At 37.3% G+C, this 27424-nt stretch overlaps 1 protein-coding gene across 2 annotated transcripts in view; it reads right to left on the reverse strand.

Moving 5' to 3' along the window:
* Window positions 1–27424, reverse strand: part of EXOC5 (exocyst complex component 5) — a 64212-nt gene that overhangs the window by 34425 nt on the left and 2363 nt on the right. For both annotated transcript variants that reach the window (XM_003831669.5, XM_008957027.4), the window contains exons 2-5: window positions 8530–8624; window positions 7618–7765; window positions 5089–5283; window positions 534–598 (exon numbers count right to left, since the gene is read on the reverse strand). In XM_003831669.5, the coding sequence (XP_003831717.1) occupies window positions 534–598; window positions 5089–5283; window positions 7618–7765; window positions 8530–8624 (503 nt within the window). The remainder of the gene's footprint in view (window positions 1–533; window positions 599–5088; window positions 5284–7617; window positions 7766–8529; window positions 8625–27424) is intronic.

Consider the following 27424-nt stretch of genomic DNA (forward strand, 5'->3'; position numbering starts at 1 on the left):
TTAACCTGAAGTCCCTAGGAAGAGTTCTGTGGATAGGCTAGAGTCTAAAACTCCATGAAATTGTATACAATAATCTGTGTGTATCTTAATTTCCTGAAGAAAGGTGATAGCGTTCATCAGCTTTTCAAAGGTGTCCAAGGCCTCCAAAAGCCTAAGAACCTTCATCAGGAAATAGGAAAAGTGTTCTCTCTATCCCCTACCTGGTTCTCAAAGTCCAAAATATGAAAATCCAAATTTAACCTCAGTCGATTTCAAAATTCTCCTTCATCAAATTTTTTTTCAGGAGACAGGGACTGAAATTATTTCAAGGCCTATCATTAAATTTAGATATTAAGAAGAGACTGTATTTTTTCAATAAACTATTTTACACTGCATCTTGTACAAAGTGAATAAACTAGCAAGTAAATGAACCAGCAAGTGCTCAATAAATTTCCGTTTAATTAATGGGCAAAGAAAATCATACAGGAAAAGATACTATTTTATTTTATAAATTATACCATATATTCAAATTAGCTCTTGAGAAATGAACTTGCCTATCAAAAGGTAACTCTTGGGCAATTAGGTGCAACTTCTGAATGATGTCTGCTGCTTCCTTTATCTATGAAAAAATAAATAAAAGCAATAATTTAAAAAACTTTTAGGCATATCAAAAAATAATTATATATCTGAAATTAGTAATATCTCCCTGCATATGCCCACAGTCCCTTCCCTAAAAAAATTTCCTTTAAAAATCCACAACAAATAAAACTTTATGAGCAACAAGAATACATTTGGGGTGTTACCAATAATGAGTCAATAATAACATAAACATTTAGCTTTCTGGTACTGAAATTCTGTGATTTTTTTGATGCCACAATCCGTTCCCAATGAAACCTGTAGTTCAAGTTTATTCCAAAGAAATTTAAATCATTGCTTGCTGAAAGCCAAGTGTAAATCTCAGAATTCTAAGTTTATGAACCCGAAAAGGATAAACGAGATTTATAAAAATAATTTAGAGCATACTGCCACATATATCCTACTGTAAGTTAAATGCCTGTCATTACTGATCATATGAATTTATAACACTTGTTCTAAAAGAAAATATAAAGTTTAATGTAAAGCCCCATGATGAAATATAATATAGAAATGTGTACATTTCTTTTCTTTCTGTCTTTTTTTTTTTTGAGACAGAGTTTCACTCTTGTGGCCCAGATATCTCTTAAGGCCACAGATATCTTGTGGCCTAGACATCTCTTGTGTGTAAAGCACAGATATCTCTTAAGGCTGGAGTGCAATGGCGCGATATCTGCTCACTGCAACCTCCGCCTCCTGGGTTCAAGTGATTCTCCTGTCTCAGCCTCCCGAGTAGCTGGGATTACAGGCGCATGCCACCATGCCCGGCTAATTTTTGTATTTTTAGTAGACACGGGGTTTCTTTATATTGGTCAGGCTGGTCTTGAACTCCTGACCTTAGGTGATCCGCCTACCTCGGCCTCCCAAAGTGCTGGGATTACAGGCGTGAGCCACCGAGCCCAGCCAGAAATGTGTAAATTTATTCAAGTTGTGGAACTAAGGAACTTAGGCAAGAGTTCTAAAATTCTTTAATGCAGATATCTGTGCTTATTTACACAACAGTTCAGGGGAGTTTACAATGTTCATTTATTCTTTAAATCTAAAATTAGTTCTCAGTTTTACTTTGGCACAATTTTAATAATTCATTTTATGAAGATTCATTTTCTTTTACATTTGAAAAAACAGTGAGACTCATAAATACGAAGGAAGAGCTAAGAACATCAATATAGATTTTTTTTCTCTTTTTTTTGAGACAGAGTCTTGCTCGGTCACTCAGACTGGAGTGCAGTGGCATGATCTTGGCTCACTACAATCTCCACCTCCTGGGTTCAAGCAATGCTCATGCCTCAGCCTCCCAAGTAGCTGGGATTATAGGCATGCACCACCACACCCGCTAATTTTGGTATTTTTTTAGTAGAGACGGGGTTTCGCCATGTTAGCCAGGCTGGTCTTGAACACCTGGCCTCAAGTGATCTGCCCACCTTGGCTTTCCAAAGTGCTGGGATTACAGGCTTGAGACACCACGCCCTGCCCAATATAGATTTTTCTAAGTAGGCATGTGAACTCTGACAAGCAACTGTGAATAACAACAGCAGAGCCTCTTCTCCCTTCTTGCTCCAAATTATAGTGAATATAGCATTTCTGCTTCAATCATCCCTTTTCTCCTAGTCAGGTCACTGTCATTTTCAACTACCAAACACTCACTCTGTCCTCTTGTATATGGGCACAAATATCACTGTAGTATCTGTCCTCACCATGCCATTTAGTTGTATTAGCAAAATCCATCATTTTCTCCTCACCAATACCCCCTTCAGAAATAATATACTTGGCACACAGCCTGCTCTATGCTTCCCTAAGGAGTTTTTGTTCTTTTAAGAAGTCATCATCATCATTGTGCTATTGCAAACTTTGTTTAATGTACTAACTAGTATAGGGGTAAATGGCACTTGTTTATATTGAATTTCCATAGCAAATTATTTTATAAAAATTGTGTAAAGCACAGATATCTCTTAAGGTTACAATATACAACATTTAGTCAGTTAAAACATACTACAACAATAAGTAACAAAAGCTGGCAAAACTATATTCTAATAGTTATTGACATTTGGGGGAGGTGAGAGACTGCCCTTGCTAATAGTGTTAAAGATAATCACAGTCATCAAGTATTATCCACATGAGCAACAATAAGCTGCCATTCTAGGTAAAAAAGACAAACAGACCAGGTGCGGTGGCTCACGCCTGTAATCCCAGCACTTTGGGAGGCCGAGGTGGGCGGATCACGAGGTCAGTAGATGGAGACCATCCTGGCTAACATGGTGAAACCCCATCTCTACTAAAAATACAAAAAATTAGCCGGGTATGGTGGCAGGCGCCTGTGGTCCCAGCTACTCAGGAGGCTGAGGCAGGAGAATGGCGTGAACCCAGGAGGCGGAGGTTGCAGTGAGCCGAGATTGCGCCACTGCACTCCAGCCTGGGGGACAGAGCGAGACTCCATCTGAAAAAAAAAAAAAGAAAAAAAAGAAAAAAAAACAAAAACCAACATATGTGTAAGGACAGAGGTAAACACATAATAGGGTTTTTTTGTTTTTGTCTTTGTTTTTGTTTTCAGAATATGAGAAGATTCTTTTTTTTCTTGAGACAGGGTCTATCTGTCACCCAGGCTGGAGTGCAGTGTGGCAGTCACAGCTCACTGCAGCCTCAACCTCTGGGGCTCAAGCAATCCTCCTGCCTCAGCCTCCTGAGTGCTAGGATCTATGGACATGTGCCACAACGGTCAGCTAATTTTTTTTTTTTTGGTAGAGATGCAGTTTCACCATGTTGCCCGGGCTGGTTTCAAACTCCTAAGCCCAAGCAATCGTCCTGCCTTGGCCTCCTAAAGTGCTGGGATTGCAGGCCTGAGCCACCACACCCAGCCAAGATGCCAAAAAAGAACAATTAAAAAAACAAAAATGACTAGGGGGAAAGAAGGAAAAGAATATGATGTGTTGATATCTTATCCCATTCTAATTCCTCCCACAATCACACACTGGTCTAGCTCTGTGGGTGCTTTTTCCTTTTCTTTCCATTGGGAAGGTGATTGGTACAGAGTCCAGAAATTGAGACAGCTAGGAGTTTATCTAATAATTGGCAATCTAATACTATATGAGTTCTTAAGGATGGCTAACTGGTAGAACTAGGCCAAAAATTAATTCAACTGCAAAGATATGGAACCAACCTAAGTGCCCATCAACCAACGAGCAGATAAAGATAAATATGGTACGTTTACACCATGGAAAACTACTCAGCCACAAAAAGGAACAAAATAATGTCTTTTGCAGCAACTTGGATAGAGCGGGAGGCCATTACTCTAAATGAAGTTACTCAGGAATGGAAAACCAAATACCATATGCTCTCATTTAAAAGTGGGAGCTAAGCTATGAGGACACAAAAACATACACAGTGATATAATGGACTTTGGGGGCTCTAAAGGCGGAAGTTGAGAGGGGAATAAGGGGTACAAGACTACATATTGGATACAGTGTACAATGTTTGGGTGACAGGTACACTAAAATCTCAGAATTTAACACTAAAGAACTCATTCTTATAACCAAAAAACCACCTGTACTTGAAAAACTAAATTTTTCAAAAACACCTTTTCTTTAGAGGAATTATCTGTACACACATAACTATTTTCCAAAGAACTCTAAAAATTATAAATTCTATAACCCTATAGAGTTCTATGAAAAAAAAGTGTTGCTTAATTCAAAGTGAGTGTCAATAATACTTAGCTTTTACATTCCACTATCTGAAATATTCTATGGAGTAAATCTGGAATAATTCAGGAAGACTGTATTCAATATGAGTGGACAATGTTGCTATGTACATACAAGATCCATAAGAATGTCCATTTTCTCGCACATTTTGATTTTTTTTTCCCCTGAGGGGAAGAAAGTGAGCTAAATTACCTTCTTTCAAGATTGCAGAGCAGCCAATACCATGTACCCTTAGACCAGGAGTAAGTGACTAGTGCTATGAAAAGGATTAACATAAACAATTAATTCAGAATTTTTTTCAGCTCTCCTTGGTCCAAACTGCTTTAATTCTTTATAAGAGATCTTTATTCAAGTAATAAAAACCAGAAGTTCTGAATTCTTTATTGCTTTACAGAAAAGCATCTCAGCTTATCAATGATTTAAGTCAGACCACCCCACCACCACCCAATGGACTGTCACTATTTAAAAACTATAGAAATTCTGTTAATATTGAAAGAAATCTATGGTAAAGAGATATTTATGAACACAGCTACCACAGCATTTTTAAGCCACAAAAAATTTCATTAAAAAAATGCCAGGAAACCCAATTAAACATCTCAATATTAACACTTCATCAGCAATCTACAAGAAACTGTATTAGTTTACATTTCAGAACAATAAAAACTTTTAATAAGTCAGCTACTCAGTGATTTGAAGTCTAACTCTGGAAAGCAATTATTGCAGCTCATAATTAGGGCACTGTTATTAATGCTGTGATTTGGTTTTATCCTCTGACAGCACTTACCTTTTCAGAATTTGTAAAAACATCAGATTTCAATTCTCCATCTAGAAACTCATTAAAGTATTTCATCAATTTCTGAGCCTCCACTGCCCGTTGTCTGGGTGTGTTTACCCCCTCTAACTGGTCTCCAAGGTGACAGACTTTAGTTGCTACATAGCTAATGTGCTCATCTAGTTCTTGGAAATGTTGGAAGGCAACCTAGGAAAAATGTGCATAAGCATAAAATACAATCAGTGTGCTCAGTTTATAATCTAAACTACTACTCTTATTGCTACTAACTAAAGATAACAGAAGTTATATATGAGATGATCTACAAAATTCATGCTCATTAGTGTGACATGATCTGAAAATCTGTTAACCAAACTGCAAACTTTTATACCATTAACTATTAAAATAATATTTATCGTGAGTACATTAATCAACAAAAAAGCAAACAAAAAAAGCTGTTTACTCCTCATCCTGTTTTAAAAAAACACTCAACACCATTTAGCCCCAAATAATGATTCTGAAAACAATTAGCTAAGTATGAAAAGGACCAGACATCTAAAGAGCTCTCTTGCTACTAAACTGAAAAGAATAAAAAATATGTCAGTAGGAGGCCGAGGGAGGCAGATCACTTGAGGTCAGGAGTTCAAGACCAGCCTGGCCAACATGGTAAAACCCAATCTCTACTAAAAATACAAATATTAGCTGGGTTTGGTGGTGGGCCCTGCAACCCCAGCTAGCTGGGAGGCTGAGGCAGGAGAATCGCTTGAACTCAGGAGGCAGAGGTTGCAGTGAGCTGAGATTGCACCACTGCAGTCCAGCCTAGGTAACAGAGTAAAACTCTGCCTCAAAAAAAAAAAAAAGTCAGTGGTAAAATATACCAGTTGATTTTAAATATTTAAAAAGTGATGTTTATATATAAAGTAAAATAGTTCTTTCCCAGTTTTGAAAACAGAATCTACTAAGGCAAAAGTATATTACTTTCTAGAATATTCTTTCCCTTCTCCCAGGGTACACTGATTGTCCTGTGGCATATGGAAATTGAATGCAATGAATGCCTTGTAATTGCCAACAGTGGAATTGCTGATAATCTAGTGTGGGACTTTTTTCCAACCTTAAACTGAGGTGGGGAAGAGCTCTAAACATTTATTAAGGACTTTCTCTGTGCTAGACTAGACACTGTTCTAAGCATATTACATGCATTTACTTATATAATTCTCTCAACAACACACTTTACAGATTAAAAAAAAACCTGAGCCATGAAAAGGTTAAATTGCTTGAGATTACAGTTCATAAGCGGCAGAGCTGAAACTCAAACTCAGGCAGACTTGTCCCAGAGTTTATTAGCTTAACTATTATTATTATTACCAAGGGAAAACTGCATTAAAAGTATTCAGAAACTGTCACCTTAACTCTTAAAAATGCATTCCTTATCTTAAATTACTGACTTCCTTATTTCTCATAGCCACATATGTTTAAGAAAAGGAATCTAAAAAATTGAAACTTTAGCAGCAATCAGTTTGCTAATCCCTAACACTAAAGAACTAATGATCCCTGGGAGGCAGCAAAGCTAAACAATATTCCAAACTACACTAAGGGCAATCAAGGCCAGGAGCAGTAGCTCACACCTGTAATCCTAGCACTGTGGGAGGCCGAGGCAGGCGGATCACCTGAGGTCAGGAGTTCAAGACAAACCTGGCCAACATAGCAAAATCTCTACTAAAAATACAAAAAAATTAGCTGGGTGTGGTAGCATGTGCATGTAATCCTACCTACTCGGGAGGCTGAGACAGGAGAATCACTTGAACTTGGGAGGTGGAGGTTGCAGTGAGCCAAGAACACACCACTGCACTCCAGCCTGGGCGACAGAGTAAAACTCTGTCTTTAAAAAAAAAGGGGGGAATCAAATTCCAGATAAGGCCCAGCCTGTGAATGGGATTCAGAGGTTCCAGATTAAGTCTAGGACCTAAGAGTGACTAAGAAGTTTGGCCTGCTTAGCCCCAGGACCAATCTAGTGATTTGGTTTTACTCCAAAACAGATCAAGGCAGTTTTTCCTACAGTTACACTAGAATTCTCATTGGAGCATACCCTCATGACTTTTGTGAAACTTCCCAGACCAGGTTTTCTCTAGGGAAAACCTAATTCAGACAATAGCTGCTTTCATATTACTTTGTTTTACGATTAAAGAGAAAGCAAATGACTACCTAAATATCCAAGCTAATAAAGAGTTCCTAAAACTAGGGGTCTACTGAAGTGTCATTCTTCAAAGTTCGCATTGTTAGAGGAGAATCAAGGACCACACTAAACTGGATACCACTCTATCCTAAGAAGAGTACTGTGATCCTAAACCAACACTCTGTGGAAAGCCAATGCCAAGAGTACTTGATAACAATTCATTAACATTTTACCCCATGGGACTAAAGCAGTAGAAAGAAATCTTGACAGTTACTATCATCTGACTAGACTTTTTTAAGAGCTTAAAACTGGAAGAAAATAAAGATATTATAGCCTATATAAAATACCCATTTTCTTAACAAAATGTTTACCTGATTGCTTTTCTGCAGCTCTTGTACCTTCTTGGCAAATTCCTTGGCTTCTTTCTGACATTGTTGCTCTAGTTTCTCTACTTTCCTCTGAATCCTTTCATCCATTATCTGGAGTTCCTGAATATGATTTACAAATTCTTCTAATAATCTAACAGAGGAAAGTTTGAATATGTATCAATCTACCTATTATTAATCCTTAGGAACTGACCAGTTAACTTATAATCATAGTCTTAATAAGAAGAGTTCCTTGAGCTTGAAATGATCATGTTAATTTTTTCTATAGCATCTTGTTAGAAATTTCTTCATCAAAAGATAAAGTCTTTCTGTAATTTCATAACTTCCTCATAGTTTTGTCCAGGCCACATGGCTTTAAAGCAAACATGACATTTGAAAATATAGCCAGGCTTTAACTATTGACTTTTTGGTGGATCATCTCAGAGGTGAATGAAAACCTCATCCAGAATCCCCAATAAACCCCTAGAATAGAAATACACTTTATAGCCTACTTAAAATAGTCAAGAAGGCAAATGTACTATATAAAAATAATAATATACATTCCAGAGTTCAGTGACTTTGTTCCCCCAATTTACAACTATATTTAAAACAATGTATTTAATGTTTTTATTTTAGAAGTATAATCATTTCTAGTTTATGACTCATTAGAAGAAATGTCAAATTCTTATACTCAATAAAATTACTTCCTGCATACCAGTTAAATTGCTTCTTTAAAAGAATGTCAAAGAAAAAACAAAATCTCAAACTTTTAATGCTCTGTTGTATTGTCTTTTATTGGCCAACTGTTAACTAAAATCCTTGTAGAGGAATGCTGAAAGCAATCTCAACAGTCATCTCTATTCTAACACTAATGTGTACCAGATTAGATCTGTGGGGAAAAAAATTTTTTTATTTCACCTTTTAGGATCAAAAGCTTCAGGTCCACCTCTAGAGCCTCCTCCTGGGGTTCTCCATACAAGACGTTCAATATATTCATCTGCCACAAAAGGCTCCTAGTTTACAAAAAAACACGCTTTAACAAAGTTTCATACACAAGTACTTAATATTACTTATAAAATTAAAACAGCTTCTACTAGGTAAAAACTTAAAATGAAATTACTAATTGTTTAAATACATCTATATTATTAAAATGTACAGATTTTTTCAATTAAAAAATCTTCAATAAACAAAACAAATTACTTAATGAAAATTGGGATATTAAAATACTAGAACAGTATTAATGACCAACTGGAACAACTCAACAGAAAAATGAGCAAAGTAAACAAACAAGTAATTTGTAGAAGAAATAAAATGGTCAAAAAAATTATTTTTAATGTACAGCCTTACTAGTAATCAAATAAGATCAAATTATCCTTTTTAAAAAATCTCACAAACTGACAAAGTTTTTTTTTTTTAATTATAATGAGCAAGGCAAGAAAGGATAAACTGAAATTTACACTCTCAGTATTGTTAGAAATGTCAACAGGTACAATCTTTTTGGAGGCCAACAAGTAAGTATTAGGTAACATCAGTGTGTTACAAATGCTCGTATACCCTAACAGTAATTCCATTTTTAAAATCTAAGGGAAAAGCATATATGAATGCAAAAATCTCTGCAGAATGTTCATTGAGCATTATGTATATTACTAAGAAATTGTTTACATAAATATTCACAATGCCATAATTGACAAATTAGGGTAAACTTACAGGATGAAAAACAATGTTCCTTTTAAAATCATGATCATGTAAAAAGTTTAGAAATGAGAAAAAAGTCTAACATATGATAGCTGATGAAAAAAGCAGGATACAAAATCTTTTAATTTTCTTAAAAAAAATTGTTTAAAAAAGGATATTAGAGAAGGCTCAATCAAGAAAATAAAATTTCAAATGTTCACCATCAACAGATAATACATTTTTTAGACTAATACACACTAATTTACATACTTTTCATACTACCCTCTTTCATGTAAATGGATACCACATATTGCCTCCTACCTAGCATGTAACTTAAACTAGTTGGTGATTACAATTTGAACTTTTATATCTGCAAAGTTTTTTCTTAAACCTTTAAAGATATAAAGTGCTGACATGTTTGAGAATTAAGTCCCAAGGATGAATTAATATCCTTCAAAGTAAAAAATATGCCACCCTGAAATACAATGAACTCATTTAGCAACATATTTAGATAATCAGCCTCTAGTCTGCCTCACTTCTGTCGAAACAAGAGTGGATGCGAATCTAAAGATTTTTAACGTCATCTAAAATTGAGAAATATTGACTCAAGATGAACTTATATTTACAGCTACTTAGAACTTTAGAAACTAAGCTACTTAAAAATTTTAGAAAACTTGACCATCACATGAAATACCCCTATATAATGAAATGGTGACGACAGCTAAAATGTTTTAAGTACTTACTATGTGCCAGGCATTGCCTAGTATTTTACATACTTTATCATATTCAATATGTACTATGGTAAGTAGTAAGTCTACAAGGTAGGTTCTATTAATACCAATTCAATTTACAGTTGTGAAATTACCTTAGGAAGTAGTCAGCCCTTTCAAAAATCTACAGTACTTCCATTAAAAAACTTCATATAGTAATCATATCCCTTTCCCTATCATTTTCTTGGCATACACATTAGTATAAATACTTAATAATCTTAGTTCTTATGTGTTATTAATTTTATGTGTTAAGTAATCATAGTTTTCAATTAAACACGTTATACTGTTCATCAATTTTAATATATTAGTTTTATTAAATGACATACACTAAAGACTTATAAATAGCAGGTATTTACTGACAAAAAATTAAGGATTTTTTCATACAAAATATTTTCAATTACCTGAAAATATAGTATTCCTTCATTCAGCAAATATTAATTGAGGACCTACTATGTGCTAGAGACTATTCTAAATATCCAGGAAATAGTAAAAAAAGGAGGGAAAAATCTCTGCTCCTCTGGATCTAGTGGAGGAGAGTGACAGATAAACGAGCACAAAAAATGATACAGCAAGAAGAACCATGAAGAAAATGAAAGAGGATACAGAATGATGGATAAGAGTGGGATGATGATGATGATGATGATTTACTTATTTATTTTTTTGAGACTGAGTTTCGCTCTTGTTGCCCAGGCTGGAGGCATGATCTCGGCTCACTCAACCTCCACCTCCTGGGTTCAAGCAATTCTCCTGCCTCAGCCTTCCTGAGTAGCTGGGATTATAGGCATGCACCACTATGCCTGGCTAATTTTGTAGTTTTAGTAGAAACGGGGTTTCTCCATGTTGGTCAGGCTGGTCTCAAACTCCTGACCTCAGATGATCCGCCCGCCTCAGCCTCCCAAAGTGCTGAGATTACAGGCATGAGCCACCAGGCCTGGCCAGAGTGAGATTATCTTTGAAAGAAGTCACCAGGCAAGGCCTTTCTAAGAAAATAAATTTTGAGCAAAGATCTGTATGCAGCTAAGTAATAAGCTATCTGCGGGAGGTAGACTCTAAGCACAGGGAACACTCTTGGTATACAATCCATGAAAAGAGGCCAGTGTGACTAAAAGAGAGTGAATGCAGGGGAGAATAATTGTGGATGAGGTCAAGAGAGGTAATGAGACTCCAGAGTTTATACCAAAGTCTTATAGGATGTACTATGATATATTCCCTGTTATTGACTGAAGAAAAGGCCAGGTTCTCAAGAAGATAAGGTATTACCTTCTTCTTGGGAATGCCTATACACAATAATAATTCTCCTATTCCTTCTCCCAAAAGGAGCTACAATCATTTACTTTAGTACACTAAGGAAAGAAAAATATGCAAATATTTTGAAGTCTATTGGATATACGGTGCTAGTTGGCACTGGCACTTGATTGACCCAAAGCATCATGGACCGTGTCAGAGTGAGAACACACAGGGGCCAGGTAATAGATTCCTGGCCAAGATCTAGCAGAGTCAAACCAATATGTCCATGAGCATACCTAGTGGTCATTTCTGCAGTCTACAAATGTTTAACAGGTATAGACACACTTAGTGGCTGATACGGGTCTACAGAATAAGAACTATTATAATGAGGAAGCCCAGGTAAAAATCCTAAAGTCGCCCCTGTCCAGTTGAGGTAGCTAATCATGCAGGATGGCAAAAATTAATGCTACCCTTAAGAATATAAAGTAGAGATCTACAATGTTTTTCTTAAAAGACCAGATAGCTAGTATTTTAGGTTTGCAGACCGTACAGTCTCTGTTACAACTATTCAACTCTGCCACTGTGGTGCAAATGCAAACATACACAACACATGAATGAGCATGGTTGTGTATCAATAAAACAGACAGGATTCTGGGAAGATGGTGGAGTAAATCTGTCTCTCCATCTAGGTAACAACTGCACTCGCAGAATCTTTCTATTTTGGAACTCTGTAGGCTAGTGAAGGCTTATATCTTCCCAGGGGAAGGCTTAGACAAGAAAATGTGGTAATTTTGGTCAATTTCAGCTCTTAGCACAATAGCAGCTACCCAGGTCCCACCCTAGCCCTGTGGCAGAGTGCTGTCCAAAAATTCCTGGAACAACCTGCACACAGCTTGTAGGGGCCAGCATGTCCAAAAAGGACCCTGTCCTCCAAATATCTGAGATCCCTGCTCTGAGGGCTAATTGCTGCTTCAGACCACAGAGGCATAAAGAGGCTGGTGGCCTTTCTTGTTGCACCTTCCCCATTTTTGCAAGCTCCTCTCCCTCTGGATAAAGTGACTGTCAGAGGATTTAAGTAAATGGATCAAAGAAGAAATTACAAGGGAAATTATAAAATACTTATGAATGAAAATAAAAACACAACATACAAAAACATAGGACACAGTGAAGGCAGTGCTAAGGAGTAAATTTGCAACTAGAAACATTTATATTAAAAAATAAAGATCTCAAATCAACACAACTTTAAAACTTAAGTTATTAGAAAAAGAAGTATAAACTTAAGTAACAAGAAAAAAAAAGAAAAACTAAAGCCAAAGCTGGCAGAAGGAAGGAAATAATAAAAACTGGAGCAGAAATTAACAAATTAGAGAATAAAGAAACAATAGGAAAAAAATTAATGAAACCAGAAGTTGGTTTTCCGAAAAGATCAACAAAATTGAAAAGCCTTTAGCTAAACAGACTAAGAAAAAAAGGGAGAAGGCTCAAATTACTAAAATCACAAATGAAAATGAAGACATTACTACCAATTTTATAGAAAGAAAAAGGATTATAAGACAGCATTACAAACAATTGCATACCAATGAATTTGATAACCTAGATGAAATAGAAAAACTCCTAGAAACATAAAATCTACCAAGGCTAAATCCTGAAAAAACAGATAAAATGAATACACCTATAGCCAGTACGGGGACTGAATCAGTAATCAAAAATCTCCCAACAGAGAAAAGCCCTGGAACTCATGCCTTCACTGTTGAATTTTGCTAAACATTTTACAAAACTAACACCAAGCCTTCTCAAACTTTTCCAAAAAACTGAGGAAGAGGAAACACTTCCTAATTCACTGTATGAGGCCAGCATTACCCTGATACACGAAAGCCATACAAAGACTGTACAAGGAAACTACAGACTAATATCCCTTTATAAACATTCATGCAGAAATCCTCAACAAAGTATCAGCAAGCCAAATTCCATAGCATTATTAACATGATTACATACAACCCACAGAACAGGAGAAAATATCTACAAACTATACATCTGATAAGGGGTTTATCTAAAATACATAAGGAACTCAACTCAATAGGAAGAAAACAACCTGGATTTTAAAAATGTGTGAAGGGCAGAAACAGACATTTCTCAAAAGAAGACACATAAATGGCCAACAAGTGTACGAAAAAATGCTCAACACCATTAATCATCAGGGAAATGCAAATTAAAACCTCAGTAAGGTATCACCTCACACCTATTAGAATGGCTATTATCAAAAAGACAAAAGATAAGTGTTGGTGAAAATGTGGAGAAAAAGGGAACCCTTGCACACTGTTGGTGGGAATGTAAATTACCACAGCCATTACAAAAAATGTTATGGCGGTTCCTGAAAAAATTAAAAACAGAAATACCATAATGATCCAGCAATCATACTACTAAATATATATCCAAAGGAAATGAAATCAGTATGTCAGAGATATCTGCACCACCATGTTTACTGCAGCATTATTCACAAAAGCTGAGATATGGAATCAATCTAAGCGTCCATCAGTGGATGAATGGATAAAGAAAATACAGCATATATTCACAAGGGAATACTACTCAGCCATTAAAAAGAAGGAAATCCCGTCATTTGCAAAAATATGGATGAACCAGAAGAACATTATATTAAGTAAAATAAGCCAGGAATAGAAAGACAAATACCACATGACCTCACTCATATGTGGAATTTTAAAAATTTGATCTCACAGAAGAGTGGATTGGTGGTTACCAAAGGCTGGGAAGGGTAAAGCGGAGGCAGGGAGCAAGAAGAGAGCCTGATTAACAGACACAAATACGTAGTTAGATACAAGAAAAACTGAAAAATTAGTTGCCATTTCTATATACTAACAATGAACAATCTAAAAAGGAAATTATAAAAACAATTCCATTTACAACAGCACCAAAAAGAACAAAGTATTTAGGAATAAAATAAGAATTAACAAAGGAGGCTAAAGACCTGTACAGTGCAAACTATAATACTTCGAAAGAAATCAAAGAAGTCACAAATAAATGGAAACACATCCTATGTTTACAAACTGGAAGACTTAATATTGTTACAACGTCAATACTACCCAAAGTGATCTACAGATTCAACTCAATCCTTGTGAATATCCCAATGACTTTGTTTTATTCAAAAATAGACAAACCCCGAAGAGCACAAAACAATCTTGAAAAAGAACAGAGCAGCAGGACTCACACCTTCTAATTTCAAAACTTACTACAAAGCTACACTGATCAAGACAGTATATGGTACTGGCATAAAGACAGACATACAGAACAAGTGAACAGAATAGAAAGCCTAGAAAAAAAACCCTCACATATTTGGTCAAACAATTTTTGACAAGGGTGCCAAGACCATTCAAAACAGAAAGGACAGTCTTTTCAGCAAATAATGCTGGGAAAACTGGGTATTCAAATGCAAAAGCATCCTTACCTAACACCAAACAAAAATTAACTAAAAACGTCTCAAAGACTTACTTGTAATACCTAAAACTATAAAACCCTTAGAAGAAAATACAGGGTAAAGCTTCTAGATACTGGATTTGGCAATGATTTCTTGAATATGATACCAAAGCACAGGCAACAAAAGAAAAAAATAGACCAATCAGACTTAATGAAAAATTTTAAATTCTGGACTAGAAAGAACTCCTAAAATTTAATAAAAACAAGTAATCCAATTCAAAAATGGGCTAAGGACTGAACAGATGTTTCTCCAAAGATATATAAATGGCCAATAAGCACATGAAAAGATGCCCAACACTGGCTGGGCGCAGTGGCTCACACCTGTAATCCCAGCACTTTGGGAGGCAGAGGCAGGCAGATCTCTTGAGGTCAGGAGTTCGAGGCCAGGATGGCAAACACGGCAAAGCCCTGTCTCTACTAAACACACAAAAATTAGCTCGGTGTGGTGGCGAGTGCCTGTAGTCCCAGCTCTTTGGGAGTCTGAGACAGGAGAATCACTTGAACTCGCGAGGCAGAAGTTGCAGTGAGCCCAGATCACTCTACTGCACTCCAGCCTGGGTAACAGAGTGAGTGAATCTGTCCCAAAAAAAAAAAAAATGCCCAACATTACTAATATTTAGGGAAATGCAAATCAAAACTACCATGAGATGCCACCTTACACAGGAAATGGCAAAGGGCCTAGCTATCAGAGAAGTAAGTTAAGATTGGAAGACCAAGGACAAGAAAGTCTGGAGTAGAGAGGCATATGGACTATACAATGAAAGAACTGTCCTCCCAAAATTCATAGGTTGAAGACTTAACTCCCAATGTGATGGTATTTGGGGATGGGACCTTTGGGGAGGTAATCAGTGTTAGATGAGGTCACAAAGTACAGGCACTCATTATGGGATTAATGTTCTTCAGGAAAAAGAAATCTCTCTCTGCACAAAGAAGAGATTCGTGAGCACAAAGTGAGACGGTGGTGCCTACAAGCTAAGAGAAGAGGCCTCAGCATGATAACTACCTTGCTGGCACTTTGATCTTGGACTTCTCAGCCCCCAGAACACTGAGAAATAAATTTCTGTTGTTGAAGCCATCCAGTCTATGGAATTTTGTTATGGAAGCCTGAGCTGACTAAGACAGACAGATACATGAAACTGGATGCAAAGTATGAAGTTCTTTGTATAACATGTTAGCACCAGAGAACATATACCATGAAAGAGGAACTAAGCAACCAAGCAGAAAAAATGACTTTGCTTGGCATTAGCACTCTGAGCACATGAACAAAGCAGACACAGTACAGACAACATGGCCCCAACTGCAAGAGGTCCTACTTACCAAGGCTGATCCAGCTACTGTGAAACCAAATATCTAGCCTAACAGTGACAGAGACCAACTCTAAGCCCCTAAAATAGCCCCATTCAAGACTAATCACATGGTTGGCAAGTTGACTACACTGGGCCCTTTCTACCCTAGAAAAAAGAATATTTTACTTTGATAGAAGGAGAAACATTTGAGTTGGATTTGCCTTTCCTCAGAGGCAGTGTTTGTTCCTCTGGCACAGGACTCCACATACCATATCACACCAAAGGACCCAGGCACCCAGTTTACAGCAAAGGAGGTAACCATGGGATTCACTGGTCATATCATAAACCACACCAACCAGAGGTAGGCAGACTAACAGAGCACTGGAACAGCCTGATGAAGGCACAGCTGAAGCACCAGTTCAGAGGGCATACTCTATTAAAATGATGCACTGATCGGGTGTGGTGGCTCAGGCCGGAGCTCAGGAGTTCGAGACCAGCCTGCGCAATACAGTGAAACCCTGTCTCTACTAAAATACAAAAAATTAGCTGGGTTGGTGGTGGGCACCTGTAGTCCTAGCTACTCGGGAAGCTGAGGTAGGAGAATTGCTTCAACCCAGGAGGGAGAAGTTGCAGTGAGCCAAGATCACACCATTGTACTCCAGCCTGGGCGACTGAGCAAGACTCCGTCTCCAAAAGCAAAAAAAAAAAAAAAGGAAGCACTATTCTCCAAGATGCAGTATATATTCTGAATTAAAAGGCTTTATATGATGCTGTGACTCCCATAGGAAAAACACATGAGTCTGGCAACAAGAGGTAAAAGCAGAAAGTGGGTTCACTTATCATGACTCCCAGTTTGTGCTTGGGATCCCTGTAACTCTAGGTTCTTCCGGAATAGTCTTGGTCCCCAAAGAAGGAACACTTTAGCCTACGAACATAGTAAGAGTGTCATTAAACTATAACTACAAGTACTGCCTGGTCATATTGTCTCTTTATATCTAGGGAATAAGAAGAGGAGTGATCATCTTTGGCTAGGGCAATCAACCATAATGATCAGGATGAGGCAGGGCTGCTAATACACAATGGGGGCAGAGAGCAGTATGTTTGGCACACAGATGATCCTCTCAGGGATCTCTTAACACCCCCTCAACCAATTCTGAAAATGTACGGACAAGTGTTACAACCCTGGCCTAAAAAGGGTATTATAACCAGTTAAGATACCAAGAACATTAGAGGTACCAGTTGAAGGTAAGGCAGAGTTACAATCGATAGTAGAGGTGAGAGACAGTGAATATCAGTTGCAACTCCGAGACCAGCTATAGCAGTGGGGGCCACAGTTCATCTCACTAGCCTTCTTCTTCTAATTTTCCTCCAGGATGAGACCCAACCAGAATGTCAGAAGAGCTGCTCCCCAAATGTATATGAAGAAGTAAAGTCTAATAGTGGAACAAGGGTTGTCTGTGGTGAACACAATAATGTGCCATCCAGATTGCCCTTCAACAAGGGACTTGCTCTAACTGCTAATAGTGCTGTCAACAAAAAGCCTTCATGGGCAGATTTTCAGGGACCTCATCAGATGCAAAGAGACACTTCACCCAATGTCATGTCTTTCCCAATGTGATCCATACCCAATGACTGATTAAGATGGGAGTATAAGGGCCAGACCACTTTGGTCCAAAGCAGGACAACTCTGACAGGTCATTTTAGTTTCAGACCCCCCCACAGAAGCCATCAACACTGCCACTGGACGAAAACTGTAACTCTACTTCTCCACATGCTCAATCTTGTATCCTTGCTCTGCCCCTCATAAATGTTCATCCAAGGTTACTTCCTAATAAATATTCTGCATACTAAACTGTCTCAAAGTCTGCTTCCCAAAAGACCCAACCTGCAACACCTTAGTAGTCCATTCAAGAGATGGCAGTGACTCAGATGAAAGTGGCAGTGGATGAGGTGCTGAGAAATAGGTTCATGACGTTTTAAGGCATGCATTCATATAAGTTGCTGATAGACTGGATATGTGGAGAAAGAAAAAAAAGGAATAAAAGATTACTCATTGAGGTAGAGGTTTGCAGCCAGGACAACTTTGTGAATGGTGGTGCTAATTACTGAGATGGGAAGATCAGGGAAGGAGATGGATGAGGGAGCAGTGAAACAAGAGTTTTGTTCCACATATGTTAAAGTGTAGATGCCTATTAGATATGTAAGAGAAATATAGAGCACATACATGGAAAAACAAATTTTTACTACATGGAAGAAGCTGGAGCTTCACAAAATTTGAATCATCAACATGTAGATGGTTACTTAAGGACTGGTTGAGATCTAGGAGGAAGAAAGGCATGCCAAGATTTGGAGATAAGAGGAGGAAAACAATCCAACAAAAGAAAGCAAGAGGCACCAGTGTAGGTGGAAGAAAATAAGAGGTCAGTGTCCTGGAAGCAAAGTACACATTTTATCCTCAGAGACAAATTATCACAAGGGTTTACGAGAAGTCAGCAATTGATCCCCAAGGGATGGAAGTTCCAAAAAAGCAAAAAATAAAAAATAAATAAATAAATAAAAATTTAAAAATTCTGCTTATATAAGCAAATAAATCCTAATGCCTTGCTTTCTAATACTTTATCTTGCTGCAAAGGCGCTTACAGTGACAAAAAGCCAAATTAACAAATCCTAAGACCTCCAAATGACCAAGTCCTCCCAAAAGACTTCTCAAACAATTCCCTGTAATACAAATACCTGTAAAAAAATTTTTAAATCCTTCAGAATTTTATAAGGCTGATAAAGGTTTAGCTTCACTGTTTTGCTATAGTAATCAAAAGCAAAAATTACCAAGCCAAAACAAAAATCTAGAACTATGCACTAAGATACTATCATATGAAATTTAGCTTTACATAATTGGTTGTTATATTGCTCCATTAAACTGATTTTATATGCTTTACAAATGTTACCAATTGTAACATTAAAATATGATGTTTGTCATTGTGGGAGACAGTGTGGCGATTCCTCAAGGATCTAGAATCAGAAATACCATTTGACCCAGCAATCCCATTACTGGGTATATACCCAAAAGATTACAAATCATTCTACTATAAAGACACATGCACACGTACGTTTACTGCAGCACTATTCATAATAGCAAAGATTTGGAACCAACCCAAATGCCCATCAATGACAGACTGGATAAAGAAAATGTGGCACATATATACCATGGAATGCTATGCAGCCATAAAAAAGGATGAGTTCATATCCACTGCAGAGACATGGATGAAACTGGAAACCATCATTCTCAGCAAACTCACACAGGAACAGAAAACCAAACACTGCATGTTCTCACTCATAAGTGGAAGCTGAAAAATGAGAATACATGGACACAGGGAGGGGAACATCACACACCAGGGCCTGTCAGAGGGTAATGGACTAGGGGAGGGACAGCATTAAGAGAAATACCTAATGTAAATGAGGGGTTGATGGGTGCAGCAAACCACCGTGGCATGTGTATACCTACGTAACAAACCTGTACGTTATGAACATGTATCCCAGAACTTAATGGTATTTGTGGTCATTGCTACTGAAAAATCTCTTGGATGTCAATCCCTTGGACAGGAACATAAATCCCTAATTAAATAATGTTGCTTCCTTGACACAAATTCAATTTTTATATTTTCTTGTATCTCCATTCCCAAAAGCAGATCCAATACAATGTGTTGGAACCACCCAAAAACTCAAAGAAACTAGGATATTTCCCCCAGCCTAGGTAAAAAAAATAAAGTAAGTCTCAGATCGTTTCAGAGAGATATTTCTGTATCTTGTTAAACCAACTAACCCATCGGTTCAAAAGTACTGCCTATCATGTATTTTCCTTAAATTTATTATGGATACCACTGTCTAACAAATCATTAAAACACTACCTCCTTTTAGTGAGAAACTTCCCTATATAATTCCTACTACACTATCAAATTCACACACGCTTTTCTTTTTTTTTTTTTTTTTTGAGATACAGTCTCACTCTGTCACCCAGTCTGCAATGCAGTGGTACAATCTCGGCTCCGCCTCCTGGGTTCAAGCAAGTCTCATGTCTCAGCCTCCTGAGTAGCTGGTAATACAAGTGTGCGCCATCACATCCGGCTAATTTTTATATTTTTAGTAGAGATGGGGTTTTGCCATGTTGGCCAGGCTGGTCTCTAACTGCTGGCCTCAAGTGATCTGCCCGCCTCAGTCTCTGGAACTGCTCGGATTACAGGTGTGAGTCACCACATGCAGCCAAGTTCACACTCTTAAATCTACCCTTTAGGGTTCTTATCTTGTACCACCTACCCAAATTTCTCTGTACCTCAAAACAAACAGCCACACTTCCGTCAGACTATTCCAGTCTTCTTTTCAAGCCCATGCTACTCCTGCTTCCTAACCTGTGGCCAGGTAACTCACCCCACCAAGTATGCCCTTTCTCCTCCAACAATTCAAACACTGCTATACCATTACTCGAAGCCTGGCTCTATTCCCGTTTATTCTTTGAAGGGTTCCTTCCTTACATGGTCTCCATTAATTTCTCCACTCTTAAACCCCTATGAAGCTTAAAAATTCAAATCCCAACACAGAACATTACTAATTGTCATTTTGTCATTTATTGATTTAGAATCATTTTCATAAGTTTCACTCTTTTCTCCATACTTAAATTGAAAGCAAGGGGACGCTGTGTCATACATTTCTCTTGCTTTCCAGCTGTAGTCAACAGAACAATGCTGAGCATACCAAAACACTAGCTAGTTGGGGCCATGGCTGAAACCCCTGCAGAGGGTCTTGAAAGTCATGCTCTTGATCCATACATCCAAAACCAAAAAGGCAGGACCACCACCCCACAACCCAGAAATAAAGAAGAGGCATTACATGGTACTATCAATCGAAGATTCTAACAGAAACCAAATATGAGCCTAATACAATTCTGGCACTACAAAGAACCAAAAGAATTTTATAATATTCGGCCTCTACTTTCTAACCCCATTTTCTTTGATTTTTCAGTGAGATTCTTTACGTGTTTTCTGTATATTAATAAATAAGTTATATTTATTGAATACCGAGTTTTTAAAAAAGCACGACAAAATATTTTGTCTCAGGCTAGCAAAATGGATTTCAAAGGTAGTATGAAAAGGTAGAAAAATAAAGCTCATTAAGACACTAATATAACTAAAGCAAACTTTGAAAAAGTATTTTGAAAACTACTTGCACAAACACTACAAAATAAATAATTTTACTTTTTAAAATTAGTCAATGTTAACATTCAATCTTGAAGCCCTTTAAACTATGAAATTAGCCAATTAATCATGTTATCAAAATTGTTTTGAAGACTATTTAAACGATGGTAGTTTAGAATCTTACAAAATATTTTAGATTCTCTTAAGCAAAATATTTTTCCAGGATAGAATATATCTCATTTCGAACAGTAAAGTTATATATATTATGTCTACGTCCAAAAGGGAGAGGTAACAAATGTTACAATTCCTGTTACACTAGTCTCAGCAGAATCATATAATTAGATTTAAAATTCGTAATGCAAGAATGTTCTTTAAATATCATCACAGCCCAGCTCTTTCATCTCATTTTTATAAATAAAGAAACTGAGGAAATGAAATTTAAGTCTTATCAAGGTACTAAACCAGTATTCTAACCCAGATATTTTTCCCACTCTATTATAGTGCCTTTAACATTTACAGACTGTGAAATTACTTTAAATATTTAATAAAATCTGCCATTAGCATTTCAAATCAAATTAAGTGTACTGCCAAATATACACGTTAAATATTCTTACAGGCATTTAATAGACACCTTGGAAATGAAATTAAACAAGTGAAGGAATCATTTGCTTCTTTCGTTTATTATATCTTGAATAAGCAAAGATATGTAAATAACTATATTTTCTCATTTTCAAATTTCGGCTTCAAGGAAGTAACATCAGAAAAGTTTGCTAAGTTTTAAAAATATATACATACATAAACTATTGACAATCAAACTTTTAAATTATTTATCACTCAACTAGAACTTTTAATTTGTAGGTTATGTTTATTTGCACGGTGTTACATGAAATTGCAATCCACTTTTAAGAGAACAAGGCAATCAATCACTCTTTCAAATCTCTCTCACACATGTGGGCACACACACACCTCAACTATCTCATTTCCTGGGAACACCAGGGACTCAGTATTTTAGATTAATTACACACATGTGCAGTCTATAATACTGTCCTCAATTTAATGACTTGCTTATTCCAAAAGTTCACTTCCAAGTTGCTTGGACTGGAGAACTCCAAAGCATAAAATACTTAAATGGAACTCTATTACTCTTAAGCATCAACCTCTACCTCTACCACTGTCTCCACTAAGACCAGCAGAAGGCTATTAGATCTTGGTGCAGGTAAGAAATTGATCGGCCTCTGTTACAGTGATCTATTGCTGCCTAACAACCACTCAAATAGTTAGTGGCCTAAAATAACAATAATCATACTGTTCACAAATCTGATTGGAGGAGGGCTCAGCAGGGAAACCTGGTCTCTGCTCCACATGAAATAAGCTGGGGCTGCTCAACTTGGCTAGAAGATAGTCTTCCAAGATGGCAAGTTGGTGTTTACTGTTAGCTGGGAGTTCAGCCAGAGCCAAAGGGCAAAGGGCCTTGGTTCTTTCAAAGGGCTGCATGGGCTTTCTCTTGGCATGGCTGCTAGAGTCCAAGAGGTTACCTAACCTTGCAAATCACTACATAGCATCACTTCTATAGTCATAGGCCTGTACAGATTCAAGAAGTGAACATAGACCCTACTTCCTATGGGAGGGGCATAAACATCACAATGTAGGATGGCAGATCTTGTGACCATCCTGAAAAATACAACCTTCCACAGCCCCTTTTTGTAATCCTCTCCTACTATAATCTCCTACTTCTTGGATCATTTACTCTGAGTCAACTGAGACTGAGAAGGCTGAAGTGTTCCCTCCCTGATAGATCTCTAATCTAGTTCTCATCTCAATCCACTTAAATTGAAAGTGGCCGACACCTAATTTTTTAAAATGGATACTACTCTCTTAATAGTATGCTTCTAAGCAATTTAAATTTCTCAACTCAATTTAGTCATCAAAAAAACCTTCTGAAGTAGATACCATTATTTCCCCCATTTTACAGATGAGAAAACTGAGGTACAAAGAGGTTGGGTAACTTGCCAAGATCACACAACTAGTAAGAGGCAGAGCTGAGAGATGTCTTCCACCTCCTGGCTAAATTACCACCCACATAAAGTGATACTTCCTAAACTGCTATGTCTAACTGTGATCTCTTTCTGAGTTACTAATTCATATTTCCATTTGCCTTGTGGACTTCTTTACCAGGATGTCTTGCTAAAAACTCAAAGTGTAAATACGTGTGTGTGTGTGTGTGTGTATATATATACGTATATATATACATATATTAAGTATATATACATATATGTATATATATTAAGTATATATACATATATACATAAGTATATATACATTAAGTATATATGTATATATACGTGTATATATATACGTATATATATACACACATATATATATACTTAATGAATATATTATTTCTTCCCCCTGCAAGGGTCCTTCTAATTTTCTCTGTCACAGTTAATGAATCACCAACCACCTACTTTTCAAAGTTTACAAATTTGGAATTTTAACTCCTCAGTAATCAAATTCTTTTAATTCTTCCTCCAAAATTCTTTTCAAATTTCTTCTCTGTTGCCATTGAATTAGGTTAGACTTTCATCTGACCAGATTAATCAGTCAACAGATAATTCTGGAACACTTACCAAATGACAAGAACTATGTCAGGTTGCCCACGATCCCTATTTTCCCAGCTAACAATTTCTTCCCCCATAGAAGGCGATTCTTCACACTAACGTTAAAATTGTCTGTCTCCCTGACCCTTACCCAAAAAAAGTAAGGTCAGCCCTCTTGCATGAGCTATAAAAAGCCTTCTTAGAACTTCCCCCAGGCTGGGCCCAGTGGCTCATGCCTATAATCCCAGCACCTTGGGAGGCCCTAGGTGGGAGGACCACTTGTGTCCTGGAGTTCGAGACTAGCCTGGGCAATACAATGAGACCCCGTCCCTACAAAAAATAAAAAATTAGCCAAGCATGGTGGCACATGCCTGTAGTCCCAGCTACTCAGGAGGCTGAGGTGGGAGGATCGCTTTTGCCTAGGAGGTCGACGCTGCAGTGAGCTGTGATTACACTACTGCACTCCAGCCTGGGTGACAGAGCAAAACCCTGTCTCAAAAAACAAAAAAACTGGCCAGGCACGGTGGCTCACGCTTGTAATCCCAGCACTTTGGGAGGCCGAGGCAGGTCGATCATGAGGTCAGGAGTTCGAGACCAGCCTGGCCAACACAGCGAAAGCCCATCTCTACTAAAAATAAAAAAATTAGCCGGGCATGGTGGCAGGCACCTATAATCCCAGCTACCCAGGAGGCTGAGGCAGGAGAATCGCTTGAAACCAGAGGCAGAGGTTACAGTGAGCTGAGATCACGCCAATGTACTCCAGCCTAAAAAAAAAAAAAAAAAAAGCAAAAAAACAAAAAAACTGCCCTCGAACTCCTATGGTCTCAATGCCTTGCCACCACTCCCTATTCTTAAAATATGCACATACACATCCTAACTCTTCTCAACTGCCTCACCTTACAACAAACTGGAGCCATCTTGTGTCTCTGCCTTGGAATGCCCTTCTCCTGTTTGAAAAATCTCTACTCATCCATCAACATCCAATTTCTATATGCCATTACTAAATGAAACCTTTCCTAATAATCCCTGGAAAAGATTCTATACTCCCACTGCGCTGTATTAATGTATTAACATGTCTGTCTTCCTCAACCAGATGCTTAACTCAACATCTTTTAACTCTAGTACCTGGAATGTCTGGCCTACAGATTCATTCAATGTTTGCAGAATGAATACATTCTATCATATCCATGATACTACAATTGGTAGCCAAGGTCTATAAACACTTAACAACTAATATGGTTAAAATAAATAGCATTTCAGCACCTTGACAGTAATGGGGTGCTCCTTACTTGTGTATCTCATGTTCGTTAGTATATACCTGGCTAGCTAATTGAACAAGAGACATCATTTTCAACAACTCTAACTAGCTTTTGTAATTTAGTTTGAAAAATTAAGAGACAAATAAATGTGGGAAAAGGTGTTCTTCAATATTCATACTCTAATTTGGAAGTCAAACAGCCATTGCTATCATAGCCAAATTACCTGACCTCAAGCACTATTATCAAGGAACCTATATTTACAGAAAGAAAGAAAAATGAATTTTTAATCCTGGCATTTAGGACCTCCAAAATTAAACCCCGATTTACCTTACATGCCACTCCTCCTCTTTATGTGTGCTATATATACTCCAGCCAAAATGAATGTTCCCCTTATCTCCAGGGCCTACAACCCTCCCTTTATGTCTTAGCTTTTATTGTCTGCTTTACTGAAAAGTCCCTCCATCCAGTTCCACAAACTCAAATCTAATTTATCCTCTGTAGGTAATTCAAATGCCACCTTCTAATCCTTTCTTTCTTCTAGAGGTAACCTTCCCATCCTCTCAACACCTATGGCACATCTAGACCTCTTTGAAACCATTTATAACCTTATTTTTAAGAGTATAGAATCATATATCCACCTTCTCTCCCTCTATTTGATAAGGACAGGTTCTATACTTAATTCTATTTTCCAAAATATGTACCTTGTAATTCACAAAATTAAGTTAACAAGCAGTAGAAAATAAGTCTCTTTAAAAAAGAAAGAAAACAGTCTCATGGTGAAAAAAGTTGGGGAAATGGACTTCTCATCATCTTTAACATATTAAGGCATACTGCAAATCTCCAACGAAACAGACTATGCTAATTTCCATAACTTACTTGGTCACTGAACCCTTTTTTTTTTTTTTTTTTGCGACACATCTCATAGGATTAATATTTCTATGGCATGCCCTTTGAGACATGCAGCCTTGTTAATTTCAGAACTTTATCTTGAACTTAATAGGTACTCAACAAATATTTGTAGAATGAATGAATAATTAACCCTAGTTACTAACCAAGAACTCTCCCATAATGGTAGCCCAAACAGAGAAAAGCGAAGATTCTTGAAGAATTATGGGGGAAAAAATTAAGCAAATGAGGAAAGAATGTCCTCAGTAGCACAATAAAAGGAGAGAGGAACATTTGCAACAACATAAAAAGAACTGGCGGGGCACGGTGGCTCACACCTGTAATCCCAGCACCTTGTGGGGCCAAGGTGGGCAGATTGTTTAAGCCCAGGAGATCAAGACCAGCCTGGGCAACATGGTAAAACCTTGTTTCTGCAAAAAATTTTTAAAAATCAGCTGGGCATGGAGGCAGGCACCTCTAGTCCCAGGTACTCTGGAGGCTAAGGTGGGCAGATGGATTGTGCCAGGAGGGTAGAGGCTGCAGCGAGCAGTGATTACCCAACTGCACTCCAGCCTGTGCGATAGAGCAAGACCCTGTCTCAAAAACAAAGAGAAGAAAATTTAAAAAGGAATTTCTGAGCCCAGCCACTTTGTATATGTAGAAGATACAATTCATCTACACCACATAAGAATCCTTACTCAGAATGTCTATCCTGAGGAGATTTTAAAACACTGTACATGGATCTTTTCAGAAAGATCTGTCAACAAAAGTTGAAACTAAGAAGGTATTCTGAGAAACTTCCAGGATATACACTATTACAATAGCCAAATCATCTATTACTAAATCATTTCGGTCAACTGAGGAAATATATTACAGTTTGATTTTGTTATATGAAGTTGTTTTCATTGAGAGTCATGGGACCAATAAGATTTTAAAAGAAGCAGAGTTAACATAATGAAATTTCATGGATTCAAAAGCTTAATTTTGTTTTCATTTAACTTCTCCTAACATGAAAAGTGAAAGCATAATTCTATTTAACAGTGCATGAAAATCAGGATGCATAAAAACCAAACATCCTTGACTACATCCTGCCTTCCGTTTTCCACAGTTCTCCAGCTGGGACTAAGAAAGGGAAGCAGGAGAAAAAGATACTTCCCGTGACTTGTACTACAACCTAGATGCTATGGCAGTAGCTACAGGAAACTGAGCAGTGACAGGATTTTTTTTCCTCCTCCCTCCAAGGCCAAGAGATCAACTTTTCACTTGGGGATGAAAACTTACTCAAGAGTAGAGTCCACTGTAGGGCTGGATTCATAGCAGTACCAGAAAAGATAAATGCACTTCTTAATTATAACTATTGAAACTTAATTGTAACTATTATACTTTTAATTATGATGAAGCAACAAGCTACATATAGTCAAGAAAAAAAGTCACGTCAGT

The sequence above is a fragment of the Pan paniscus genome, chromosome 15 (assembly GCF_029289425.2).
Source record: "Pan paniscus chromosome 15, NHGRI_mPanPan1-v2.0_pri, whole genome shotgun sequence".
NCBI classification, from domain to species: domain Eukaryota; kingdom Metazoa; phylum Chordata; class Mammalia; order Primates; family Hominidae; genus Pan; species Pan paniscus.